The 21,929-nt window shown below is 36.7% G+C and overlaps 1 protein-coding gene across 2 annotated transcripts; it reads right to left on the reverse strand.

The window, feature by feature from the left end:
- Positions 1–3,585: 3,585 nt before the first annotated feature.
- LOC121413838 (nocturnin-like) lies at positions 3,586–19,990 on the reverse strand. Of its 2 annotated transcripts, XM_041606810.1 has the most exons (4): positions 19,843–19,990; positions 14,681–14,752; positions 7,397–7,680; positions 3,586–5,362 (listed from the first exon to the last, which is right to left on the reverse strand). In XM_041606810.1, the coding sequence occupies exons 2-4, from the start codon at positions 14,743–14,745 to the stop codon at positions 4,527–4,529; spliced, it is 1,185 nt and encodes a 394-aa protein (XP_041462744.1). In that variant the 5' UTR covers positions 14,746–14,752; positions 19,843–19,990; the 3' UTR covers positions 3,586–4,526. The 2 variants fall into 2 exon arrangements, with proteins under 2 accessions (XP_041462744.1, XP_041462753.1); XM_041606819.1 differs by lacking the exons at positions 14,681–14,752; positions 19,843–19,990 and adding an exon at positions 12,490–12,709.
- Between the last annotated feature and the right edge of the window lie 1,939 nt (positions 19,991–21,929).

A 21,929-nucleotide genomic window follows, 5' to 3' on the forward strand; every position in this document is an offset into this window, starting at 1 on the left:
AAATTTCATTAAAAAATACTCTATTATGACAGCATGTGAATCATTACAAATAGAATACATCATTTTGCCGTGATATTGTATAACTGGAATCAAAATCATTTAGAACGTGAAAAAGAAGCATAAGTATTTCATTATAATAGCAACCCTTTAAAGATCATGTCCATAAATGGTTAAAGCTTCGTAAGCCGATTGGTCAGCTATTCATCAACATAGAATCTGCGATGAGGGCACATATACCGTCAGATTCTTCACAACCCGTAGTCACTTTGGTCTAGTCTGCAGGCACAGATGTTTGGCTTTTGCAATTTACATAGTGAAATTGCAGAGTCTGTGGTTGTAAGACTAGATTCAGTATGTACTGAGGCTGTCTCTACACAGACAGAGTGCGTGGAGTATATACAGACTGAGCTCGCGCTGCATGATCATATTTTGCTTCAAAACTGATAAATTTCCTATGAAAAATAATCTAGTTTTAAGTGTCATATAAACCAAATACTGAATGTTTCTTCATTCATGCAATGGACAAAATACTTCAATCAGTGAAAGATGAAATGAATTATCCATTCAACGAGGCGTAGCCTCTTTGAATGGATCTTTTCATCTTTCACCTCATGAAGTATTCTGTCCATTGCACTCATAAACATTCATTATTTGTATAGTATTTCATTACAAATAACTCATCCCTCCCTTAAACGTTCCTATAATAAATGCACAACATTCCTGTTTGTCAGAATATGAAATCATTTCACCATCACCTACCCTGCTTTAAACAATACTACGAAGAGATCAATACAAGGCATGGAAATACTGTAAGTAACAAATGTCAAGAATATTACAATACAAATTCTCATCCTCATCTGAATAACAGTCATAAACCTCTTGGTCAAACATTCCAACACTGTACAATAAATAACTTTAGATGATAGTCACTAGTGCATGATAGTCACTAGTGCATTATACTTACTAGTGCATGATAGTCACCAGTGCATGATAGTTACTAGTCCATGATAGTCACTAGTCCATGATAGTCACTAGTACATAATAGTCACTAGTACATGGTAGTCACTAGTACACGATATGCTAGACCAAAATTTTCTGTCTTTGCTCTTTTCGTTTTAACCTCGATCTCACTCCAAATAAAGACAAAAACTTAGTATGTATCATCTCTGTGGATGACGCAAAGTAGTTCTTATCGTGACAAAAATGCGAAAAAAATTTACAAGATAACAAAAAGTATCATGAGTTAATCAGAGGCTTGAATTATAAATAAAACATTTTGAGCTTCTTCCTTCACTTAGAATCATGGTTATAATGGGTACTTAGCCAGTAGTTTTGCCGACAACATGGCGACGTGCACTTCCAGAGTTTAAAGAAATCCAAACCCCAAGAAGAGAAACAATCTTATTGGAGAGAGTAAAATGAGAGGAATAATTTAGAACAAGTTTCATCAAAATTGGTTATGAAATAAGCAAGTTACGGACGTTTAAAGAGTCTTGTTATACTTTCAATGGGGATCCTCACATTGGCAAACGTGCTTCAAAATGGCTGATTTTGTGGACAACTCTCCATTTGCTTTGTACACAAATTTTCAGATTTTCCCCTTTATTTTACATATTTCACATCATCTCCTTCTGACCTTGACATATGTGGTGTGAATTATATTTTCCCATGATATATATTGTGCTCAGAAGGAGGCAAGATGCAATATGAAAGAAAGGAAAATATGACAATTGTTTACAAAACAAATTGAGTTGTCCACAAATTCAGCCATTTTGAAGCACATATCCCAATTTGAGGATCCCCATAGAGAGCTTAACAAGACTTTTCAAACTTCCATAACTCGCTTATTCTATAACCGATTTTGATAAAACAAAGTTTTAGATTGCCCCTTGAATTTTACTCTTTCCACTAAGATTGCTTCTCATCTTGGGGTTTTGTTTCCTTTAATGTGCATGGCTTACCTAGTAGTGGCACATGCTGGCTTCTATATGAGAGACATCAAGATTGAAACGAACTGAACACAAACAGAAAATTCCAGTCTTATACATTAATATGCTAGATGAACAAGCCCCCAAAACATTAAATCTTTCGTCTTTCATACAACACAAGTACATATTTGCATATGTACAAGTATCAAGTATGAATATATCCCAGATATAAAAAAAATAATATTGGTATTAACATACAATTAAAAAAATTAAACAATTTGTTTTAAAATAAATCAATCAAGAAAGACCATTATTAATGATGATACATGTAAAAAGAGAAGAGGTACAATAAATATCACCTTAAACTGATCTACTTTTAAAAGAATGACTTTCAATATAAATTAAAATCTCAGCTCAACCATAATTTACAGTGACCAGCACTCACAGTACACTGCCCCTCCCCACTTTTTTCACAAACCATGTACAAAAACGTAAAAATGACCATATATGATTGTGATTTTTTGCATGGTCAGCCCCCCCCCCCCCCACTTTGAAAACCGTTCTGTGCCCCTGCACTGTACATGTATATAAAAATGACTGTTGAAGTTCTTCATATTTTGTTTCTGCACAAAAGATGACAAAACTGGTAACTGCTGCATGTACATGTATGATGTAGATACTATATATGGAGTTTGAAACATTTATACATGTATCAAATATTTCTTACAAATTATTCAACAATTTAGCACTTTTCTACACAAAACACATGAGCACCACCTACACAATATCAAATAAAATACAGTACATACTCAATGGCAGCAATTCATGTATTTGAATCAGGAGGTGAATTATGATAGACTTATTGATACATACATGTACTGCAGTCTGCATATGGCCTGTAACTGTTTCAAAAGAAATTTTCAGAAGGAATTCTATATAGTCTAATTCGCGGTTGCAGAGGTTTAATTCAGCATCCAACCAAATTTCTTGGTCATAGCTACATCGAGTATGGGGGCGTCGTGGTCTAGAGGTTATGACTCTCATCTTTCAATCTGAGGGACGTGGGTTCGATACCCAGCCATGGCGTGTTTTCCTTCAGCAAGAAATTCACCCACATTGTGCTGCACTCAACCCAGGTGCGGTGAATGGGTACCCAGCAGGAAGAAATTCCTTGAATGCCAGAGTGCCTGTAGGCAGCACGGCTACAGCCGGGATAATATTGATAATGAACATTATTGTAATGCGCAGTTGGGTAAGAAATTGGGCAATACAAATGTACAATTATTATTATTATTTTACAGGTTCATGTATCAAAGTGTTTAATGAATAATGGACAAACTTGAGTTGGCCTTCTTTGGTGTTGGCGCTATGGGATGTTTCCGTTGTTTTAACTGCTCCTTGGTCTCAGGCTGGTAGTGATAAACCCAAGTCTCATCCATAGTCACAGCTCACTCCAAGAAATAGGATGGGTTACCCTTAAAGGGTACCAAGTCTCAGGTGGGGTCATGCCTTTCAGGTGCAGAAACTTGATGACAGTTCAATTTTGTCCATTTTACACGAGACACCGGGGACCATTTAATGAAAGTTGTCAGCACTGACAAGTTGTCTTTCTCCGACAGTTACCGTAATAACAGTCAGAAGCCAGTGCCTTTCAGCCAATCCAAACCAAGGATTTCACTGAAACTGTCAGCACTGATAATTTATTCAGCGTTGACAACTGTCATGAAACACCCACCTGATACAGAAATTTAGGAACCTGTAAAATAAGACTCAATTCAGCTATGACCAAGAAATTTGGTAGGTACAGTACATGTAGGATTAAGAAATTTGAAAGCTTTTATGGACCAAATTCGGTCTTCATATCTTAATCCTTTCTATGTTAGGCTAAAATAATTTCAGTCGCCCCTCGTATACAAGAACTTGCTTGTCCCCTTATATTAATAAACTCCAAATATCATTTGCACCCTCTTGTGGCATACACTCTACAATATACTGCAACACATAGAGTTATTACTAATACCAGTCCACAACTATTTAAGTTATTACTAATACCATTCTACAACAAATTGCAATAATCAATCATGTGTCTGCTACATAAGACTTGTTATGAAAACATATTTGTAAAATCAGTTTTCAGCTATAAAAGAATTACAGTAAAGATGTTATAGAAATTTTACATTTCATTTGTAATTATAAAAATTCTTTATGACATGAAACCAGGGACAAGGATATGTACATATATCGGATCCTCCATGTTTCAATTCCCATTTTCATACAAATTGTAAAACTAATATGACCTCGCGGAAGGCATTTGTATGGTGGCGTACATTGCAAGACATTTACAGTAATCACCACATGTTAGGTTGCAAATCTGTAATACATGTATATCTATTTGAATAAATATCTTTCTCATGAAAATATATGAACAATGAACATCTGTTATTGGCACAATGGTGAGGAATGATATTAGGTGCTTTCCTAAAGCAAAAAACATGTCATGACTGAGGAACAACGAAACAAAGCACATGTAATTTCAAACTTTGGTAACCTGGATGGGTTGGTTTTGGTTTATGTAAAACATTGCACGTGGACACGGACTCATGTCCTCTTGAAAACAAAGTCACACACCAAGGACAGATGATCGGACGGGTAGCTCCAGGACGGTAATCTCCCAGAACCTATGTCTTCCTCTCCAGGAAACTGCAGGAGTGCTACAGGTTCAAGGTGCTTCTGCGAGTACCACATGTAGTCTATGGTGTGGCACTCCTCTCTCCTTGGACGGATCTTCCACGTGGTGTAGGGCGGTTCCTGCAGTCCGTCCTTGCTCAATTTCTGGTAGGCACTGGCCAGGTTGAGGTCGCTGGTCTTGTACACATTGTAGACGTCTTCGGTGGGTTCGGCGTTGAAGTCACCGCCGACGATCAGAGGTAGGTTCCTGGAGCAGTTCTTGAGGACCTCAATCAGATGCTGACCCTGCTTGGCTCGCATCGTCTCGTAACCGCGCTTCGCCTTCAGGTGGGTGGTCGCTATGCAGAATTCTTTGGCGGGTAGCTCCTCCGAGATGCACTTCAAATGATGCATAACTGCTACCTGATTGGACACAAACTTCTTCCCGTTGTAGTCCACTTCCAGGTTCGGAAGCTCGCTTTTCACAAGCTTGAAACGGCCCGTTTTGAAGAGGACAGCACATCCATCAGGACCATTGTTTATCACACAGTCTAAGCAAGGTGAGTCTGGTTTTGGGTTGAAGGAACCAGAGTAACCTATCTGCTGGAGGACAGGTTGAAAGAAGTCCTCATAGTGATCAACTTCCTGTAAGCAAACCACGTCTGGGTCATAGGTCAGAATCTCCTCTATGATGGCATACTTTCTGTGTTCCCATAACAAAGCTTCCATGGGGCACTTTATGAAGTTATCTGCTCCCATACTCAGAGCTGGAGATTGAATAAAAAGAAAACATTTACATACTGGCTTTTATAGCAAAATAAATTTATCGGCCCTCATAAGACTATTAAAATCTATCGTGATATATAATCATAATTTATCACCCATACAATTTCCAATTGTCCTTTAGTGCTGAATTACTTATACAAAAGGGAGCACAATTAAAGATAAAATCCAGTTCATGTTGTGAATTTTGATAAAATTTGATATAAATGTAACTGTCTCCAATGAATTGTGAAAGGCCAAATTGATACTTCATGTACATAGATCTATGGACTGATATTTGGTGTAACGGATTGGAATCATCGAAATGATAAAAACATTGGCAGTCTTGCCCGCATTATGCGATTGCCGACTTTGAAATCTTAGATATTATTCACCATAATAATAACATTTTTAAGTTCATTGACCATAAATGACCTTTGACCTTGATCATGTAATCAACATTTTCCGTAATAAATCCCCCATGCAAAAAAATTTCAACTACACAGCTTGCTGAATTTTAAATTGCGCAACTTTTCAGACCAAAATTTTGACGCTCAAATTCTGCAACATTATCAAGTTCATTTCAAAGCCAAAAATTGCTCAAAAACATGTTTTAATGTACAATGTCAATACAAATTAGTTTTCAGCTAAAATTCATAAATGATAAGAAATATACTTTGTATCGGAATTCATTTTATAACAAGTGGAATGCCTCTGGCTGTCTCGCCTGCATTACGCGATTCAATATAGCAGCAGTGCTGGCTTTGAAAACAGCTACTGAATAATTATTCCCTCCCAAAAAAAAAAACACTCATAGGATAATAATATACTACAGTGTATGTCCATTGACCCAACATGACCTTTGACTATGATCATGTGACCTATTAGACGTGTGCAAAACCATCATTCATACTTGATTACCCTTATATCTATGTTTCATGAACTACATGTATGTGTAGATCTATAAACTTTTAAAGTTATGACAATTCTACAAACACCCCCACATTATCAAAGTTCGTTGACCCGAAGTGACCTTTGAACTTGGTTATGTGACCTAAAACTTGGGCAGGATCTTCAGTGATACACTATCACCCTAATGTAGAGAGCGAAGTTGGCTCAGTTGGTAAAGCGTCTGCCCGTCGAACCAAAGATCGTGGTTTCGAGTCCACCCCAGGTGAATGACTGAAGCCAGTGCGTTGTGTGTAAACGTCTCTCCCCTGTTTCATGAACTAGGTCCAAATACTTTCGAAGTTATGATGACATTTCAAAAACTTACCTTTGACCTTGGTCATGTACGCTGAAACTCAGGCAGGATGTTAAGTAATACTTGATTACCCTTATGTCCATACTTTTTTTCAAGTCATGATGTCATTTCAAAAACTTAACCTTCGGTTTAGGTTTTATGTCGACGCTGCCGCCGCCGTCGGAAAAGTGGCGCCTATAGTCTTGCTCTGCTATTATGCAGTTATTTCATTTGTGTAATAATTAAAGATGGAAATGAATGCAAGAACAATTCCTCTTTTCAAGGAGTTAGTTTTGAAACACTTTTCATTTGAAATTAGTGGTGGACACAAGGGTGTGAGTGGTCACAAAAAAAAGCTGAAGAGTGTTGAAAAAGTCTGAAAAAGAAAGACCTCTCATACTTTTTGCACAGAGGAAAGCCAAAAATAACCTGAAATTAAGCTGAAAATCAAAACAAAACAAAATCTGAAATCAGATAGAAATCTGAACTCTCACACAAGCAGTGTTTTTCAAGATGTGTGGTGGTCAGAAATCTTCTGTGCCAGTTGGGCACGACCACTGCTGTCCATTGTAGCTATGTCCCTACAATCCCTACTATACAAATGAAAAAAAAACACCCAAAAGTACATCTATTTGTGCTCTGCAAACGTAAAAGCGCACCTGGGATTAATGTAGGTCATCATACTATGTTAATAGTACACGTTCATACGTGATGGAAAAGACACAGAACAGTCGAGATTGAGTGAAAAATATATAATTCATAAAGGTCAATAAAAGATGTGGATAATGACACTAACCATCGGCCAATACGTTCCACACCATCACTCGCACTCTACCGTCTCCGGGCATCGATACATCAGGCCCCGTTTCAGCTGCAAGGCCGTTGCTCTGACAATTGCCGCTATCTGGCGCATCGTTCCCTAGATGCGTCGCCACGGGCAACTGCTTGAACTGCCTGCGGAGTAGAGGGACCTTCCTGGCTGGCGTTTCCTGGCATTGATGGAGCAGCTGTTCCCGGGTGGAGGCCTGGAGGCAGCCTGGCCCTAGTGACTGGATGCTGGACATCTGGCTGCCAAATAACCTATAGATGGAAATGATCAGGGATTCACTGGCAATCTTTATTTATATACTGGGGATGAAAATACAAGTAGCATTTCACTTTAATCTGTCTTTCTAATTTTGTACAGTTCAGCATCAGGGTGGCATCAGTGTTGAATAATTTTTGTGCCATTTCAATTCATGAACAAACTGCCAAAAATTAAAATGAGACATGTTTGTATAGTATACGTACAGTATCAAAGCCCCACAAAAGGTACAAACATCAAAGAACTCTCTTAGTAAAGCCAATATAAAAATATTTCGATCCACAAACTGATGCAAATCAATTTATTAGACTTTATAAAGCTTTAGTAAATGATCAACAATGTGATAACAAGGGGAGTTTCACCTAACCAGGCAATAATTCCCCGATCTAATACTCCTATCTGCAATGACTGATTGAATTGTTTATCCATTTCTTTTTCACTTACTAAATTCATGAAGCAGACAGACTCTTTCATAATGTTGTGATTTCTTGTTTATCCAAAGCCATAAGAACTATTGATGTAGCTATTGAAAATAATATTTCCTGCCATTTTTAGAGCCTACTCCATGTTTGAAAACAATTTACCAGCATGTATGCAGTCATTTTGGTCGCGATCCATACCAGTCACCCACCCCCCCCAAAAAAAAAAATCAGATAAAAATTGCAATCCATGCTCATTATTTTATATTATTCGCAGTCCACACAAAAAGAGTACCAAAGTGATGATGTCACAAACAACTTTTTTTTGCATTTCAGCGTTTTTGATAAATTTCTAAATTTTCTAAACTTAAGGAGCCAGTATTGGTTACCATGGGGCTAATTGTATGTATTCATGAAGTCATACCTAAGGCCACCATGGACTGATTCCCACCAAATTTAGTTTGTGGTGGCATGTCGTCGCATGCTCTGTGTAAATATGGTATTAAAATCGCTGAAATGCAAGAAAGGGAAAATTGATGACTTCACACTTCGGTACTCTATATATGCACCAATACAGTAAATGAAAAACAAAATTGTACTTCGTAAAAAACAACACTTTTGAGAGGAATGACCAAAAACTTGAGAGGTGCTCTAAAGATAAATCCAACTTTTGGATCTGATCGAAACATTAATTATAAAAGAATCAATAAACATAATGTACATGAATTTGTTCATAATGCTCGTCAATCATCAGCATCTACATGTATTTGTCATTATTTTGGTCAGGCAATTTTTTATCATTTAAGGGATAGCTATTACAGCCTTGACTAAATCTGCAGCATTGGAGAAACTTATAACATTACAAAATAGGAAGCAGTCTTGGAAGCGATCTTACAAACCAGTTTGGAAAACTACCTCAAGATGTAGTTTTCAAGATCCCTTTGCCTTGTTAAACTGGTTAGCACAAGAGAGGAAGCTATCTTCGCACATTTTGAGCACGCTACTCCCCACACTGTGTGTAAAATATCAACGCTGTGGTTTCGAATTTCGCACACAACATGTCACCAGTGTTGCCATTTGGGGATCTCCATCCCCAAATTTTCAAAATTTGGGGATTTTGAGAAGCCTTTGGGGATGAAAACATTTACTTGGGGATGAAAAAAATTATTTGGGGATTAAAAGAAATTTGGGGATTTTTTATGCAGTTTAGGGGATTTTTGAAGGTTTTGATGAAAAGCACCAAAATTCGTTATTTTTCAGTAATATGATGCTAAAATACATGAGATATATCACTCTCTTATGCTAAAATATGTAGATCATCCGCGCATTCAACCGATGAATTCATGAACTTCATTTGTTGAAAATATACGGTAAATGGTGCATGGGTTGCCAATCTACTTTGAATCGAAACCTAAAAAATAAAAAATCTGCTGTGTATTGTATGAACAAATGAACACATATCAACTAATTTGGGGCAATAACCATGAAAAATATCCTCACTTTTTCATAAATTATTGTGATTTAAAAAATTTGGGGATTTAGGTTCCAATTTGGGGATTTTCTTCAGCTCGGACCTGGCAACACTGCATGTCACCTCCACTGAGAGCGTACCCAACTTCCCATAGCAACAAGGCCACTTGCATGAAGCGGTGTAGAAAACCACTCATGGCTGATCAAATGGGAACGTTACTACCTAGCAAAGCGATCTTCCAAGCTGGTTTCCTAAACCAATTTCTAGTAAACTAGTTTAAGAAAGTATAAAGAGAACGGTGTCTTAACAGTCATTATGTTTCTCTTTCAAAATTATCTTTCCAGGAATGCCAATGCTTTTTCTGAGCACTGTTTAATACTTGCTGTTCCATGCTATGGTTAATAATCGTTCACTTGAATACAGATCTATATAATTACATATTTTCAATTCTCACTCTTGGTTCTGATATGTGCAATCTACATGTAGTAGTACCATGATCTAGATGTAGGAAGGAAACGTCATGGACCCACAAGGTAAACTACATGTACAGTGTTGATCTCTTAATTGATGACCAGTGCATATATTATGAAATAAACAAAATCCTAAAACAAATCATCAAACATTCAATTATCAGCAAAATCAGGCATGATATTCCCCTCTGAAAAAAAAATCTGAAAGTAGCCAAGCGTGGCTACATGTTTAAAGTCCCCGCCGAAATCCGAGACGCCCCAGTCGAGGTTACAAGCTCTTGCATAATAACAAAATAGAAAGTGATTTTTCAAGGCGACTCTGCATGATAGCTGTATCATATGACTTAGTAAAAAAAGCAATAAAAAAACAGCATGAGAATTATCTTGGGCAAAGAAAGGATTTCACATGAAAAAAAAATCTGATTTTTTTTGAAAATCAGAATTCCCATTTTAGTTGGGAGAATATTTTGCCTGAAAAATTCTGACAGCAGATGAATGACATAGAACAAGTGGAATGCCTCTGGCCGTCTCACCTGCATCACGCGGTTCAATATAGCAGCAGTGCTGACTTTGAATACTACTCTAACTCGCACAAGATGTTCAGTGATACATGGTTACTCTTATGTCCACTTTTTATGAACGAGACCAATAAACTTACAGAGATATGATGGTTATTCAACAAAAAACCTCAACATGGCCAAAGTTCATTGACCTTACATGACCTTTGACCTTGATCATGTGACCTGAAACTCGCACAGGATGTTCAGTGATACTTGATTACTCTTATGTACAAGTTTCATGAATCAGATCCACAAACTTTCAAAGTTTTGATGGTAATTCAACAGATACACCCAATTCGGCCAAAGTCCATTGACCTTTGACCTTGGTCATGTGACCTGAAACGCACACAGGATGTTCAGTGATATTTGATTACTCATATGTCCAAGTTTAGTGAACTAGACTAATAAACTTTCAAAGTTATGATGGTAATTCAACAGATACCCCCGATTCGGCCAAAGTTCATTGACCCTAAATGACCTTTGACCTTAATCATGAGACCTGAAACTTGCACAAAATATTCAGTGATGCTTGATTACTATTATGTCCAAGTTTCATGAATCAGATCCATAAACTTTTAAAGTTATGATGGGAATTCAACAGATATCCCCAATTCGGCCAAAGTTCATTGACCCTAAATGACCTTTGACCTTGGTCATGTGACGTGAAACTCATGCAGGATGTTCAGTGATACTTGATTAACCTTATGTGTAAGTTTCATGAACTAGGTCCATATATTTTCTAAGTTATGATGACATTTCAAAAACTTAACCTCAGATTAAGATTTCGATGTTGATTCCTCCAACATGGTCTAAGTTCATTGACCCTAAATGACCTTTGACCTTGGTCATGTGACATGAAACTTTAATAGGATGTTCAGTAATACTTGATTAACCTTTTGGCCAAGTTTCATGAACTAGGTCCATATACTTTCTAAGTTATGATGTCATTTCAAAAACTTAACCTCAGGTTAAGATTTGATGTTGACGCCGCCGCCGCCATCGGAAAAGCGGCGCCTATAGTCTCACTCTGCTTCGCAGGTGAGACAAAAACCAAACTACATGTAGTAAAAAAGGAAGAAGTACTGAGAAAATATTTTTGTGTCTGATTCTACGATAAATTAATAATAAAATCACACGCAAATTATCAACCACTATTACAAAATTTAAAAGCTATTGCTCGATGCTCAATGTAGCCTACATGTATATAGTAGCTCTACTCAGAATCAGATCATTACTATTGATCAAGGAATGGAGGGGAACAACCGAACAAGTATTTTTTTCTTTGCAAAAAAGGTTATTCAACAAATTAGTATATTTTTTACAGTTTTTTTTCAAGTTTTTAAACAAAAACTTGTAGAAATGTACCGGTAAATGATCACATTTTATGAATTAAACTGCAAATTGGGGGACATACAGACACCCCAATTTAAACATTTTATGCATAATGCCTTTGGCAACTTTTGTACTGTGGCTGTCGATTGGGAGTGGTGTCATGAAAATGGTAGAGAAATGATGGGAGAAAACATACACATGTTTTTCAAAGAGTTTCAAAGAGTTTGAGAAATAAAAAAGGTTATTCCACAAATTAGTATACATTTTTTAGGTTTCTTCAAGTTTATGATAATAAACTTGTAGAAATGTACCGGTAAATGATCACATTTTATGAATTAAACTGCAAATTGGGGGACATACCGACAGACACCCCAAAAACATTTTATGCATAATGCCTTTGGCAACTTTTTTACAATGGCTGTCGACTGGGAGCGGAGTCATGAAAATGGTAGAAATTATGGGAGAAAACATACACATGTTTTTCTTTCAAAGAGTTTGTGAAATAAAAAAAGGAATGTAAAATTGTAATCGGCAAGTCGTTCTTCTATCCTACCTGCATGTCAATCGCGAAATTCCTCTCATTTTAGTGCAATGCCAACAAATTTATCACAACAACAAAACTCAATTCAATCTTCCTATGACAATCCAACAGTCCTCCTCCTGCAGAAGTTTTCAAGTTCATTTGATAACGTGGCACTATCCATGCCCAAAAAGGCTATTACATGAAATTTAATTAGTACATTGGCCGCTGGTACATGTTCAATTGCAAGCCAATTTTCAATTTCACATCATTTTGTGTTTGACTTTGACAGGATATGGCTACATGTACTTTGCCTACCAGTACCATCAGCCCCAACCAGCAAAAAGAGAGAAGGAGCTATGTACATGTAAAAAACGTAAAAACTCCATCGAAATGAGGGTGCAAATTCCCTCTTAAGCTGTCCATAAATATGGCCTCAAAAATACCGTGTACATGCACAAAGTAAATGTTAGTTGGATGATGGATCACTTTTGGTTATTCAAGGCAGAGAATCTATGGTTGTTGAACTATTTCAGTTTTCATGGAAATAGATCATGAAAGTGTCCTACAAACGCGACCTTCACTTGCCCACTGCATGTACTTGTGGCACGGACCCTGTTTCAGAGTGGTACACTAAAAAGAAAACAGATGATAAACTTGCACGATACAGAAATCATCCTTTCGGCCCGTAGCACAGTCTCATACATGTAAAAGAATGCTGAACATTTGTGATGATTACTAAAAAAACAAATTTGTGAAAATGAGTATTTTGACCATTTTGACCATGTAAACTGAAAACTGAAACCACTCTAGTCTACACATCTACCAAATTACACCACCTTATGGCATATGCAACCACATATATTCAAGAAAATATATCAAGAAAGAAATGAAAGAGAACCTGCTGGAAAGCAATATACATAAATAATTTATGTACAGGTAATAAGTTTGCAGATTCCCTGGAATGAAAATTGAGATGTACACTAAACAAAAAAAGTTCTTGGACACTTAAAAAAATTAAAATATTCCATATTTGATTAAAAGCAAATTATTGTATGTTCACATGAAAATGTCATGTCACACTGGAAGAGGAACATTGTCTGGATATGTTGACATACAATAATTTGCCTTTAATCAAATATCTATATGGAATTTTTTTAACTTTTTTAAGTGTCCAAGAACTTTTTTTGCTGAGTGTATAAAAACACAATAAATGTTTAGTTTTTAGTCTGAATAAATTAATTATACATGTGTGTTTTATACAAAGTATGCAAAAGAACCAGAAGGAACATAATACTCTTCACTGAATCAATCATCTTGACTTGTCTCTCAGACATGTCTTCTCAAGATGAATTTTATAATAGAATACATGTAGTCCAACATAGCCATATCAAATTTGTGGAAAAGAAGCAAAATTTTTAAATGCCATAAGTCCATAACAGGCCTCGAAATATGATTTTTTTTGGGGGGGCAAGGCCACTTTTTTGAGGGGCACTTTTTCACTGAGGCCAGGCAGCAGAGGGCACCAAGGCCACTTTTTAAGGGGCATGTAATAAATTATTTGTAGGTGTTACAGTTTCGCGGCATTGGGGGGGGGCAGCTTTCCATAGTCGATGTTATACATCAGATTCATTACCAAACCACATTATTTACTTAAGAAAAAATGAACTTTACGCATGACTGGTGATACCTTCTTGAGCTACATGTAATTAAATTTGAATCTGATTAGCACCCAAGAAAGTATCACCGGTCGTTCATAAGTTGTTCGTAACTGACGAACAGCTTTATGAAACACTCCCATTCAAAGTACTGTACTTACGCATCGCGCGCGCTGGCCAGGACAGTACAGCGCGCGCGACATTTGTGTAGTACACATACGCATCATTCTCTTTTGATTTTTTCTCTTTTGATTCAAATCAACATTTTTCTGGTGTGGACTTGACCTTTAAAATTCAAAGCTGACACACAGTAGTTCTAAACAGAACAAATGGTAAGCTTTTCTGAGAAACATTCCTTTGTCACTTGCCTAATAAAGGAAGGAAGAAGGATTGTGTGTTGTTTCAGTTTTGGGAAAGAGGAAGTTAGTAATTGCTTACTTTATAGTGTGTACATGTACATGTACTTTGTGATCAAAGCAGCCTCAACAATGAATGTTCGCACCATTGAAAACAGATTACCAAATTTTCTTGTTGTAAGTAAGTAAATAAAAATTTATGCAACTTACCAAAAAAACGTTCTCAATATTGGAAAGACTAAACCTCTGACAACTGCCTTAATGATGTATTCCATAGACAAGCTGGATGAAAAAAAACAAAGAAATGAAAATAAAAGTTAAGACAATCAGAACTGCAACAACATGAGGTACAATGCAGTCTCACTTTATAAAGGGGAATTAAACCTTGGAACAAGTAGGCTTGTGTCAAAACAGAACAATCAAAGAATAAGAACAAAGAAAGTTTGAGAAAAATCCGACGAATAATGAGAAAGTTATGAGCACTTGAATCTTGCAATCATTAATGCCATGGAGATCCTCCCATTGGCAATGAGACAAGGAGGTGTGATGTCACATGTGAACAACTTTCCCTTTGATGGACTATATAATACCCCTAAAATGTCTCTTTTTGCTTTTTCTTATACATGATCTGCTGTTCGATGTGATAAAAGAGGCATTTTAAGTGAAATATATACTTTACTTAAGTAATATGGAAAGAGTTGTTCACAAGTGACAATACACATCTTTGTCGCATTGCCAATGTGAGGATCTCCATAGCATTTAATAGTGATCGCAATATTCAAATGCTCATAACTTTCTCATTATTTGTCTGATTTTTCTCAAACTTTCATTGATCTGTTTCTTTCATTTTTCTGTTTTCACACAAGCTATCTTGTTCCAAATGTTTCATTCTCCTTTAAAAATAAATACCACTTGTGGTAACGATCTCAAAATCAGTTCGAACAGAATCCAATGAAGTTAATACCACCAAAGTGTTTGTATGTACCAAATAGCTCTAGAAGAAAATACGTACTACCCGGTAACTGTCCCTGAGAAATGAGCAAAATAAGCAATTCCATCAAATGTCGGTTTTGGGGGAACCAATATTAATACACTGTCCAACATATGCTTTTCTGTGTTAGTGAACATCAGAATTATTGTTTTTTTTAGCTAAGATTTCATGATTTTAAGAAGTTAAGTTTACATCAATGTACCAGATCTAGATGTATGATAATATTCTGGCAATTAACCTTGATTTAAAAGACTGTCTCGTGAAATAATTGTTTGCTGCAACTAATGTTATTTTATACCTTTAAAATGTATCCAGACTTCTTTACATGTATCAGCCAGCAAGGCTCTCATTTCAATACCAAGCCTGACTATTAATAGCTATGGTATGAAGGGATATGAGTTACACTCAAGTAAACATGAAATGTTACAAAGTGTATTGGTCATTTGATCATTTTTTATTTTGCCATTAGAATTCAAATTGGTGATTTCTCCATCATGCGCTTACAAGCAGAGTAGCCCTGATAGTAAGCACTACAAGACTTCTTTGGCTTCAGTTCATCTCATTTGCGTTCCTTCTAGTTTTACTTCTATTCCCTTTTGGTTGATGCTTGATGAAGGATTTAAGTTGCTGCTGTGAAATTTACATTTTCTACCCTAGATTACATTATTTTAATACCCTAACACTTTTATGAAAATACATTATAGAGTACAAATGGTTTGCTTTTTGTAATAAATGAGTATTGCATGGCAAATAACCCTTGGTAGACTATACTTCTGTTTATACATAATTAGTACAAACTATGCATTTGTTTTCCTTTGGAATGTCCATGTTAAACTATTATTTTGTGATTATAATTTGTAAGAGCTTTCATTTGAAAAGCAATGTCTATCTTTCTGTCTGTCTTGATATCCTTTTTCTATCAAAGCTTCTTTGTCTGATGTACATGTACACAGTATTTGGTATTATCACATCATGTTGTTTGGGTTGCCCTTGGAAATCTATGCCATTTAATACATTTGCTTTGTTTTTATCTTGATGCTAAATAAATTGTCATTCCTTGACAAAGGGCTATGTAACAAATATCAGAAAATTTCACTATTCTAAACGTTCTTTCATATTTTTTCAACCAAAACCAACACAGAAATTGTTCTTCATTCATTGTCAACAAGGTCAATGCACAAACTGAAAACTAACAGGTTTATTTTGTATATTTAAAGTTTAGCTTTTTAATGTTTCATAATAATTCTTTAGGCCTCCAAATATCAATATTAGAGCACCAAATAATCAAATATGAGAAATTTGGTGTCAATCCCCTCTCATTTTCATTGGTATTTCTTTTGCCAATTTGTGAGTTGTGAGCTTGGATTCTGCAACCAATAGAGGGGCTACACTCTCTCTGTGATTGAACCACCAGAGCAGCGTCAACTGATATTATAGAGTAATGCACCCAGAAATCAACATGGCAAACACAAGCCAGCAACAATCACTGCAACACACCAAACATATTTAAAGAGAAATTAAACACTGATTTCATGAGAAAGTCTGTAAAACCAGGCTTAATTGTCAGTATATCATCGAGGATCCAGATCTGGTACAGATACATTAACTGAACTTTGTGAAATCTTGAAATCTACGCTGAAAAATGTTCACACCGAAGATCCCCAATTCACAATTCTGTGATATAGTAATTCGAATTGCACAGGACATAAATCCCTGTTCACAGCACATACGATGTGCGAGTCTTTAAAACTCACAGTCGCCGACTTTGCTTGTAAAAACGGAGCCTTAATAATCCAAAATCACTTAGCTTATAGTTGTGTATTATAGCTTTTTAAATTTCTTTCTTGGAGAGGGGTAAATATCAGGCAATAAATCATCAAACAAGGCTCGATCTAAAAAAAATAATAATAGGAGGATGCCGGGCACTCGAGTGTGTTGCAGCTAGCCAGTTTGAGCCCATGTTCTCTGCCAGAGCTCTGGGTGAGAATTCTATCAGTAATGGCCTAAGTGATGGTGATTTTCCGTTTCAGACATAGTTTAGATTTCATGTTAATTCTTGAAAACTGTCAAAAAACTTTATAATTTCTTCATTGTGATGAATATTTAAGTTATTAATGAATACATTTTCACCGAATTTAGACTCTCCCAGAATGAAAGGCATTATCTGTGGAGATCTGCATTTTCAAATAACTTGTGAAAAACTTAAGGTACATGAACCTATAATATATGTACATAGCATGTGGCTATGTGCTGGAATTTGAAAAGACTGAGTTAGATATTGATTTCATTTCTTTAAAATAATTTATATGCAATCCAAGTGCACCTCACAGTCACAATCACACACAAACACTCACCCACACCTGTGAAAACCCTAAAAATTATTAATTTTTTTTAAATATTATTTGATCTGAATTCTCTCTTTCTCCATTTCTCTCTCTTTTTACATTTTTATTTTATTCATTTATTTAGATTTTTTTTTTTTTTTTTTTTTTGGGGGGGTTGTTCCTGGTTCATTAAAGATGAAAAATAAATAAGCCCATGTGTGTGTGGTTGTAAAGGGGATGTGGAGTGAGGGTGTCAAAACACACTTAAGCATTTAAATCTGATTTCTTAAATGTTTAAATAAGCCTATTACTTAGCACGTTATTCATGTACTAATTAAAAAATTGCAAGAGCTGCGCTTACTATAAACAAATTTGCAGTGTGGTTCACCATTATATTCTTCTTTTTTTTAATTGCCCCTGGTTCCAGAAAATTGCCCCCGGTTCCTGTAAGAAGCCTGTGAGCCGGGGGCAATTTTTTTTGAAAAATTGCCCCTGGTCTGCAGCTGCTTATTTCAAGGCTTGATTATATTATCTTGAACGATGGCCCGCTATTTTCGTTAGAATCTAAGCTTTCTTTTGATACTGTGCATATTCCAAGAAAATAACGAAAATATACGTTACCGATGATTTATTCCTTTTTTCTCATCAGAAAATCATTTTAGCGAGCAGATATCATTCAAATAAATGTGAGTGAAACATGATACTGGCTGATTCTTTAGCCGTTTGTCGTCCAGTATCGACATGGCCATGCTGATACATTTCAACATTAATAATAGGCCCCTACGTTTAGGCCTAATCAATGCGAAAACGTTAGATCTGTTTGTTAGTGTTTATGGCAAGTTCTCCCAAGTCTGCGCAGTCCCACTTCTCTGCGCAAACGCGTATCTGTGCGATTCTAGTAAAAAAAGATACGCAACGAACAAAGACTTTACGTACGCATATCTGACTCACAATGGTGGGAAAAATAATGAATTTAGACCTCAAAATGCTGCCTTTATTATTCACGGCCAATTTCAAAACATCGCTTGCGATCGGTCGCAGGTCAAACCGATCGCATGCGATATTTTGCAATTGGCCGTGAATAATGCATAGTGAGGAAAAAGATACTGGCCCAAAATCACCAATTTGAGTGAAATACGGGTGAAGAGTAAGAAATTAAGCTATTTTACTTTCTCGTTACGCCGGTATTTTTTTAAAATAATTTTTACAATAAATTTACATAAGAATGAGGAAACCTTGAAATAGCATAAGTAATGAATTAGTAAATGCACCCAGTCAGTGTCCACAGCTTCGAGAATGGATTGGATAAGTATTGGAGATGTGAACCTGTGAAGTTCAAGTTTGATGCTGACCCACCAGGACATGACCCGGCCAACCTAAAAAGGAGAAAGAGTTTGGAACTGAATATAGAGTCTTAGTTACTCTTAGACTGCGTTCAGAAGCATCCATAGGTATCCATAGGTAGGTAGGTAAATAACATTTCCATCCCACCTGTCACTCGGAATACCCGATCGAGTTCACCGTCCCGTAGTTCGGGTTGGTGGCGGTAGTGATGTGGAGTGGAGCCTGCACGAACTTCGCCCGAGGTGCCACTCACGTCCAGGCATCATACATGTCATAATTAATAATCATAGGCCTAATTCAATTCGAAAATTTCGAGATTTTACGAAATAGGCCTAGGTCTATAAGCCGTAGTACCGGCCTAATAAAATATTTTTTTGTAGCCTAGCCTTGGCCTTGCTTTAGCCAATCCTATAATACTAAGACTAATGATCAATCTACTATCAATGATTGATGCAATTGCCATTTCATTTTTGTGAAAAGACATTTTAAAACAAAAAATATTGCAGAAAAGCTAACATGTCGAATTGACTAACGAATCAGACCGCAGGATAACGAATTCAATAGTAAAATCAGACAGGTTCAGACCGCAGGCCCCGCGCGCCCCGCCGGCTGCGTCCCGACACACATGGAGCTAACTAAGTCAGTAAGTGCGGAAAGCTCAGACTCTAGTGTCAGAAAAGGTCTTGGGTCCTAAGTTGATATTAAGAACTTACCGGGATAAAGGTTCCAAACTTGGTTTGCCGATGTGTCTTTCTTTCAAATTCTATTTTGGGTTTCCTTTATCGATTTGAGTTTGACTTTTATTTTGGGGGCAGCCAGAGCTGAGCCGGCACTGCTAGCAGAGGAAAGATTCCTTTTTTATTCCAGCGCAGCAGCTATATTCGCGCATGCGCAGATGTAAGCATGCGTTGCGAAGTTTGTTGACCCGGGCCGGCGTACGTAGGTACGTAGCAGAGATCACTTGCAAAAAGGGGGGGGGGGGGGGGGGGGGTTAGGCCCATTTTTCATCAAATTTGATTTTTTTTTTGGTCTCAATGTATAAATTTTTAGTAGCTTTATTAGATGATACCAACGAAAAGATGGAATACCCCATTAAAAGTGAACTAAAATGGCAAAGAAAAATCACTTTTTTTTCAAAAGGGGTTATAGGTCCATGTCAGTTTAGTTGCAAAAGGGGTTAGGGAGTGGGGGTTAGTTCCACACATATTGGTTTAGGAAAAGAATATTTTAAAAAACATGAAGACAGGTAGATTTCTTTTATACCAAATTTTATGTTCTCATGGTAGTACGTGCATCATGAAAATTTAGCTCCGCATATTATTGCAATATAGTGGGAGAATAAAAAAAAAATGATTTTATTGGAGTGGACCTAACCCCTTTTGAAAATAAACTCTTCTGAAGAGCTCATTTGTTAAAAGGGGTTAGGTCCATGGTTCATAAACTTCATTGTTTTCTGTCTCAAAACCTCAAAACTTTTAGTCGCTTTGATGAAAACAAAGAAAATTTGAAATTCACAGTGGCAAAGAAAAATTTACATATACATTTTGGGTGAAAACCTTTCTTTTTTTTTGCGGTAAAATTTTCCAGGCCCTGGTCCCCCTACCTTTGGGGACAGATTTCCGCCCATGCTTCTAATTGACTATCATTTTTTATTGAAATTGATATAAAAAAATATGTGATTTAATGAATACGTCTTCCTTATATCACACATGGGTGCACCAAAAGGTTGATTGCGTCACAATCTAGCGAAGGAATTTGTACACAATTCGGGCCGCGTAACGGTTTTCAAAGTGGAGGGGGGGGGGCTGACCATGCAAAAAAATCACAATCATATTGTCATTTTTACGTGTTTTACACGGAGTAGAAAAAATAGTGGGGGCTGAAGCCTGAAGCCCCCAGCCCCCCCGCTTCCACGGCCCCTGTATAAAGTAAGTGACATTATATTTCTACTTCTCTTTTTACAGCAAAATGAGCATTTTGAATTGAAATTAATTTCCCCAGCTTACCATTCAAAGTATACACTTTTCTTGCAACCGCGTAGCCAGGATTTCATTTTGGAGGGGGCGGTAAATGCACGCAAAGCGTGCCAACCAAAGACCTTATAATATATTACTAGACCGAAAGCTGCGCGCGCGTTCAGCACAAAACAAATGAGATTAGACTCCGCCTACCGCGATCATTTGAAGACAAAAATAAGCCCCCATTGACATTCATGAGCGTAAATATATTCATATTCCGGCCTTGTCATTGGCTAAGAGCGTCATTAATACGCGATTTCCCCGATTCTTTGTCATCGATACTAGTGGTATCGTGTTACAGAAGTAATTATTCATTTGACCTCATTACGTCATCTAATTTATTCATTCTGAAACTTTTCTTTCCACACAAAAATGGACCTACGAACACTCCGGTGAGTACGTATAAATTGATCTAACCACATGAATTCAGTGGACTATTTACAAATTTCACACTGTATTTTGTGATCTTAGGTTATTTCTCTACCAAATTAGAGAGTTTACTATCATTCTTCTGTTAAAGGAAAGCAGAATTTGGTCTTTGAAATTGAAGTTAGATTGTCATCGTCGCCCAGTGCAGCCTGTATGTTGCTTGCAGTGTTGTGTTAACCACATGTATTTTGTACGGGCTCCTAGCCGATTGGGCATCGAGAGAATTTCGGGCCGGTTCGGTTCACCTCCAACTAACAAGGACCAACCCACGATTGATTAAACTTAAAGCAAGAATGAAGCTTCTTTTTGTACACTGTAACGTTAGATCTAGAGGGAGATCTGCATCTATCTTC

This window comes from Lytechinus variegatus, chromosome 1, assembly GCF_018143015.1.
Source record: "Lytechinus variegatus isolate NC3 chromosome 1, Lvar_3.0, whole genome shotgun sequence".
In the NCBI taxonomy this organism is placed as follows: domain Eukaryota; kingdom Metazoa; phylum Echinodermata; class Echinoidea; order Temnopleuroida; family Toxopneustidae; genus Lytechinus; species Lytechinus variegatus.